General features: G+C 55.1%; 1 protein-coding gene across 1 annotated transcript; it reads right to left on the reverse strand.

Moving 5' to 3' along the window:
- Positions 1-3,483: 3,483 nt before the first annotated feature.
- On the reverse strand, positions 3,484-6,962 carry Z517_09371 (uncharacterized protein; the record flags this gene model as incomplete). Its single annotated transcript, XM_013425281.1, has 3 exons — positions 3,484-3,570; positions 3,639-6,540; positions 6,766-6,962. The coding sequence occupies 3 exons, from the start codon at positions 6,960-6,962 to the stop codon at positions 3,484-3,486; spliced, it is 3,186 nt and encodes a 1,061-aa protein (XP_013280735.1).
- Positions 6,963-7,221: the final 259 nt, after the last annotated feature.

A 7,221-nucleotide genomic window follows, 5' to 3' on the forward strand; every position in this document is an offset into this window, starting at 1 on the left:
TGAAAATATACATATTTGATCTTGTCTGTCACTGTCTCTCTCTCCCATGCCTTTCCATTGCTGTCCTTTGCGTGTCTGACCTTGTCCGAGCCCTTTTCGAGTGCGGTCTGACCTCGCCGTCGCCCAAGGGGACGGAGGCACTGTGGTCTTTGCATTGCACTGATCCGATTTTCCGTGCGGTGATGCATGTATTTTCCTTGTCCTTTTTGCCCCGTGCGGTGTCGGTGACGTGGTATGGACGCTGTTTTGCGGCCAGAGGTCATGTCTGCGGTGTGTTGGCGGCGTTGGCGGCGTTGGCGGTGTGGGTGGTGGTGGTTTTGGGGGACTTGGTGATTTTCGTGGTCTGGATGTTTGCTGTGTTTGCACCTTTTCAAGTCTCGGCGCTGGTGGTGCCTTGGCTGGGACTTGGTCATTTTCGTGGTGTCGAATGTTTGCTGTGTTTGCACTTTTTAAAAACTTGGCATGGCTGGTGTCTTGGTCGTGGCTCAGTCATTTTCGTGGCGTTGATCTTGGCATCGGTGGTGTCTCGGCCGTGGACTTTGTCATTTTCGAAGTGTCGAATGTTTGCACTGTTTGCACTTTTTCGTCTTGGCATCAGCCTTGGTAGTGCCAAACGGCCAAGAGCCAAAGACTTCGACGCCAAACGAGCCACGGCGGCGTTCGGAGCGCGTCGGTATAGTCTGTAGGTTGAGTCCTTGCCCCTACAGATACGGAGAGAGGCATGCGACTCTCAAAGGGTGAGAATCCGCGAGGTATTGAGCCAAGTCTTGACTCTGAGTCAATGAGATGGACGGAGATGCAGTCTTGGTGATATTGAGCGTTGCCCTTGTGACTTTGTGTCAAATGGTGAAGGTAACGGGATGGACAGAGGATCCTGATGGTGCTGTAATGCCAGATGAGAGAGAATCGTGGCTATATGGGCCTTGTTGGTGATCTGAAGGTGTTTGGAGGCCCTTTGGAAGAGATTCCGGGCGATATCGAGTGTTGGCGAGGCCAGAGGGACAGAGCAAGGGACAAACAAGTCCAGGAGATGGTCGGTGATGCGTAGCCATGGCCGTATTGACCATTCGAAGAGTCAAAGGGGCCTGGGGAAGAGATTCCGGATGACGTTGGGGGCCTGGCTCTGTCTCTGTCATAGGGACGCAAGGAGGGATGGAACGTCCCGGTCATGGCCCTGTTGATCATTCGAGGTGTCCAAGGGCCGTCGGGGAGCGAATTGGGGTGTCGTTCATGTTGATTCTGGTGTTGGAGAGGCCGAGGCCAAGGCCGAGGTAGAGAGTCCACCATGGGGTGGTCAAGGGCCCAGTCATTGTGACTTTGTGAGACTGGAGGGTGCAGAGACACGGAGGACGGTACGGAGGTAGAGAATCAAGTGGGATGATGGTGAAACCTCTGGTTTGAGAGGGCGAGAGAGCCGTGGTGATGTTTGTGTTGATTCTAGTGTTGAGGGGCGGTAATTGCATAGTAGAGATAGAGGTAGAGAATCCCATTCCATAATGGCAGCATCAATGGCTCTTGTGAGTTGGACGATCGTCTGCGTTCAAAGGGAGATGGGGACGTCATGCTGAGACCTCAGTTTGAGCCGGGATCGAGAATCGTGGCAATATATATGTTGATCCCGGCGTTGACGATGGCGGTAGTGGATGGTAGAGGCAGAAGAGTCCCACGGTGGTCAATTTTGGCCGTGATTTCGGGAGTTTATGAGCTGAGCAGGAATTCCGGTGATATCAATAGAGTATTGAAGAGTTTGGAGGGTCAATGGATTGAGGGAAAGGGGAATCCTGGCCATGTTGAGTGTTGAAGGGTTCACAGGAGTCCAGGAGACGATCAAGGAGTAAGGAATCGTGTCGTTCGGGTTCATTCCCGGCCAAGGAGAAGCAGACGGAGAGAGTCCTGGTGATATCGAGTGTTGAAGAGTTCAAGAGTTCAAGCCTTGAAGGGATAGAGACCAGGCCAAGTTAAAGGTTAACAGTTGAAGGGGGAAGGGTATATCATGGCGTTAACAGATGTGATTCTGAGGTCGAAGAGATGGTAGGGGTAGAGCATCCCACAGTAGAGAGGGTCAATGGTTGATTCCGCTTTTGAAGGGGTGATAATGGCAGCTGTAGGGGTAGAAGAATCCCTCTGTGACGGTGGTCAATCATCATTACGCGTCTCTGTCTGGCTCAAAGGGCAGAGAGCAAATCCTGGTCATGTCGAGTGTTGAATAGGTCAAGGGAATCCAGGAGATGTCGAGGATTGAAGGAACTCGGGCTCGTGCCGGAGAACCAAGGGAAGAAGCCGCTGCTGCAGCCTTGGAGACCATACAGTGGCATTGCTGACGGCTCTTGACTTGGCTTTTCGGGTGAACTCTGGATCAAAGGGGAGGAAAGGACAGAGAGTCCTGGTGGCGTTGGAGGTTAAATGATTCAAGGGACAGAGAATGTAGGGGCGAGAAGAGGGATCTTGGTGATATTGAAGGCTCCAGGCTGATATGGAGGCTGACAGTTGAAGGGAGGGAGGTAGAAGAATGCCGGAGGTGTCGAGTGGCAGGGTTTTGAAATGATATGGAGGGTTGGACGGTCAAAGGGGGACGGAGGAAGAGAATCAATCCCGGCGATATTGATAATCTGCAGCTGACATTGAGGCAACCCATCAATATCGCCGGTAGATAGGTATGGTGGCGTGAAGAGGTGACAATTGAAGGGAGAAGTAGAGAATCCGGCCTGTTATGGTCGTGTCAAAGAGTCCACGAGTCCAAGGGAGACGGAGACCGTGGGAAATGGTCCATGATGACTTGATTATGCGTCAAGGGTCCGTTTGGTGCAAGGACAAGGAGGAATGTCCCTCAAGTCACAGAGGGGCCAGGGAATCAGGACCCAAGTCGCCACTGAGGGATACAGGCCAGCAAGGTCCGTGCGGGAAAAGAGACAAAGGAAAGCTGATATCCAGGTAGACAGTCTCAGGGTAGTGATGGCCTTGGTGATTCGATTTCTGGCGTTCAAGGTTGAAAGGGATGGTGAAGGGCCGGGAATCGTGGTTACATTGAGCCTGGGGGAGAGTCTCCCGCTAATATGAGAGTTGGAGGGTTCAAGGAGAGAGAGAATCGTGAAATATTCATCAATAGGTTGATTCTGACAATCTGGTATAACCCAAGTACTCATACTCCGTCCTATCCATACTGGCTCCGCGTTTTCCCCTTTTGCTTGTACCTGTGCTTGCTTCTTGATTGAACGAGTGTGGACGTGAACCAGCGATGCCGTGCCTAAGAAAATAAACAATCCTGCTTCAATTTCACCAATGTCACCAATTGTCTCCGTCATGGCGAGTCTGTCTCGCTCTTGTAATAATTCCTTGCATATTCAAAGCCAAACATTGTAATCTCATGCTCTTTCTGCTCCCCCTGGAGGAAGATATAATAGGAAGGACAAAGGAACGACCGAAGGGAGGGAGGGGTAAGCCGTGCGGGCTGCGCAGGCTGCGTGTGCGTTGAGGGTGCCTGCATCACTCGTCCCGGTAGGAGAGCTTCCGCATTTCTGCCAGTCTGGCCTGCGCCGCGTCGAGGGCATTGCGAAGTTGAAGGATCTCGACCTGTGGAGCGAAGCCGCAGTTAGTACATGACAGGGAGAGAAGCGGAGAAGAAGGGATGGGTAACGTACCTGTTGTTCCATCTCCCGCACCTTGAATTCATGTCCGCTGAGGCTGGCATAGTCAGTGGATTCGCCTTCGTCCTTGGCCTTTTGCTTGATGATGTCCTGAACTTGACGGACCAATGCACGACAGGCAGCTCCCACAGCCTTGCTGGCCTGCTCCAAGCGGTCCTGGGTCTCGGACATGAAGCTGGCCTTGACACGAGACGCCGCCACCAGTTGAGCCGTGGACGCAGCCACATCATTCGATGCCACGATCAACTGCTCGGGGGAGTTGCGGCCAGAGATGACGCCGTCGGCAGTCTCAATCAGCGTGTTGGTGGATGTGGCCACGGCTTTGGCGGCGGAGACGAGACCCTCGGTCCAGCGGTTGTTCTTCTTATAAAAGGCAGTTCGGGACGAGGAGCCTCTGCCCTCACGCACAATCTCGTTCTGTGAGTCCGTGGCGGCTTTGATGAGTTTGGCAATGGCGCCGGTCACCGCGAGCGCAGCTGCGAGGATCGAGTCGTTGAGCTTCAGCTCGTACGTGGAATAGCCGTCGCGAGGCTTGTTCTTCAGTTTGGCCAGACGCTCGGCCGCGGCATCAATGGCGTCTGCGGCCTTGGTCAACTCCGAGTCCACCAGGTCGCCCAAGTCACCCGTGGTCGAGAGCTTGCTGCCCTTAGGAGCAAAGGTCTCGGCCAACTTGGACAGCTTCTGCAGTTGCACGAGGACGTCGTGATTGCTATTGACAACCACGTCGGTCTTTTGCATCGGCTCCATGCCTGCGAGGCGGAAAGATTGGAGGTTGCGGAAGAGCTTGACCGTGGCGAGGGCGGATTGACGTGCGGCGTCCACCAGTTGGTCGGCCTTCTTGTCCTCGGTGGCAAACCGTGTCAAACCCTTGGTGTTGGACAGCACGTCGGCAATCGAGGCGGCGAAGATCGACACGGTCTTGATGATGTCGGCATGGGGGCTGTTGGGGCCCTCCGCGATAAAGTTATTAAACGCGGTCGAGAACTCGGTGGCACTGGCTGCGGCCTTTTCAATCTGGGAGAGGACGTATGGCGCTGTGGCGTTTTGGTTGCCGGCCTGCATGGGGGAGTCGAGTTCGTACATGGCGTCGTCGACTCGCTGGACACCGCTCTGGAGGACCGAATCGATAATATCGTTGATCTTGTCCACCGTGGTCGTGAGGACTTGGTCAATGGCGCTGTCCAGGGCGCCGTCCGACTCGCCGTGGCCCAGTTTGAGGACTTCGAGCTCTTCCAAGGCGGACTCCATGCCGGCTTTGTAGATTTCGATCTCTTCGTCCTTTTCTTTGAGGGCGGCCTCGTGGTCGGCGTTCCTATCGCCATGCGAGAGACGGACTTCTTCGATCTGGCGGGACTTGTTGCGAACGGCGGCCTCCAGGTCGGCCACTTCGCGATTGTACTTGGACAGCAGCGCGGACAGCTCGGAGGCTTTGGTTTTCTCGGCATCCTCTGCTCGCTCGAGGGCCAGTCGCAGTTCGCGTTTGAGCTTCTCGACCTCTTCGCGGTTGGAGCCCTGGGCGCGGTCCTTTTCGTGGAGGGCACGGTCGCGTTCACGGATCATGTCGGCCAGCTCCAGGTTCTTGGTCTTGACCTCGCGTTCAAGGCGTTCTCGGCGTTCAATGGCTTCCTGGGCCGATGCGGCTTTGAGCTTCAAGGACTGGTTGGTTTTGAGCAGGTCGATGTGCTCAGCTCGGAGCACCGCATACAGTTTGGCCAGGGCCTCGTACTTAGATCGCCACTTGTTGATCTGTTCCTGCAATGCGGCCATCTGGTCATCCTTGGATTGGGATTGCATCTGGTAGTTGGCGTTGAGCTGCTGAAGTTGTTCCTCCAAGGCCTTCATGCGTTGATCATATTGCTGCAGCATCAACTGATCTTGCTCATACTGGGCCCGGGCATTGAGGTTCTCCCGCTCCAACTCGGCCAGGCGACCTTGAGTCTGTGCGGCGTACTGATCGCGGAGGAGTTGTTCTTGAGCCAGACGTTGCTGCTCGGCCTGCACGCGTTGCTGTTCCTCGAATTGCCGCTGCGCCTCTTGCTGGGCCAGCAACTGCTGACGCTGCTGCTCTTCCCGCTGCTGCTGCAGGCGGCGTTGTTCAGACTCATACTCTTCTTGTTGACGCTGGGCCTCGCGGGTCCAAAAGTCCTCAATGTCCTTTTGTCCGTTGTCCGGGCTGCCGTCATTCTTGGCCACGGGGGTGGGAGGTTTCTCAATTTCTTTGGCAGGGCGTTTCGGGAGAGCCGGTCTCTCTTCGTCGGCGATAAAGAGATTGGGGGGGTCCTGCGGCAGTTTGGGGACCGTGATCAAGGAAGTCAGGTACCGCAGGTTGGAACACTCGTAGTAGAACTTGACGAGGCGATAGTGTTGAGCGTTGAAGCGGGCACGGAGTGGTTCCAACGCCTCCTCGTCACCAGTAGTCGTGTACATAGCACGGATCATGCTGGTGCAGAACTTGTAGATGCCGTAGGTTTCCTGGACACTGGCCACCACGGCTGCAATTTTGCACTCGTTGTTACTTCCCGGCAGAAAGTGAGAGAAGATGACCTTTGTCATTGTATCGAGCCGATCTTGCAAGTTCATGAGATCGGTGATGGTCTCATAACCTTCATTGGGGTCCATGATTGACCGGAGACTGATGTAATCTTCATACTCAAACAGCCCGTTGAAGTCTGGATGGAGGCGGTGGAAGGCCAGTTTGGCCAGGATGTAGTGGACGTATTCGCGGATGAGGGGTTGGTATGCTCGCATTCCGTCTCCTGTACCGCCTCGAGCGATACTCTCGATCCAATTGATGTGTTGCTGCGCCTCTTTGATCGTGACAGGGTGGCCCTCTTGAAGGACCTTGTGGATGGTGATGCAGGCTTTGAAGGTCTGGACTTCGTCTGCCATGATCGGCCTGTTCTCTCGTTAGCACCTGAGCGGGGGAGGGATGAGAGAGAAAAGTACAGAGCCATAACGTTGGAAGCGAAGATACAGGCATCGAAGAGGCGTTTAATAACGTCCACGGGCATGGAAAAGACTGCCATGATGGAGGGGGGGCCCGAGCGCCGGCGGGACAGAGAGCAATTGGGAAGAGAGAGAGAGAAGGGGGGGGGGAAGATGGAGGAGAGAGAAGACATACAGGACTTTCAATCCAGCCCAGAAGGACTGGGAAGAGCGATGATCCCAAGTGTACACTATGCAGGAGCGAACATGCTTTCTCTTAGGCGCAGTCTCCTCGATGCTGGTGGCCTTGCGGATATTAACAGCAAGATCCGACTCTGTTTTGGCCATATCTATGTTCCGACCCGTGCCCGTCGCCAGCGCGGGGTATGCCATTGTGTTTGAATGGTCGTCGACCACCTGAGTCCTGCCAAAGCCGTCGTAAAATGCGCCGGCACCCGAACGCCTCCTGGGCCGCGGGTCCTGGTTCGGGGGGACGAAGTACGCCAGATTGACCGGCTGGGGTTCGCGGAGGGGGGGGAGCCGGAGGAGGAGCAACTGCGGAGGAGCTCAACAGCGTCGTTGAGGCATTCGAGGGTCGGGCGCAGGCAGGGGGGAGTGTGGTGAGATGGAAGGTGCGGAGGACGTTTGTTTT

This window comes from Fonsecaea pedrosoi, assembly GCF_000835455.1.
Source record: "Fonsecaea pedrosoi CBS 271.37 unplaced genomic scaffold supercont1.6, whole genome shotgun sequence".
NCBI lineage: Eukaryota > Fungi > Ascomycota > Eurotiomycetes > Chaetothyriales > Herpotrichiellaceae > Fonsecaea > Fonsecaea pedrosoi.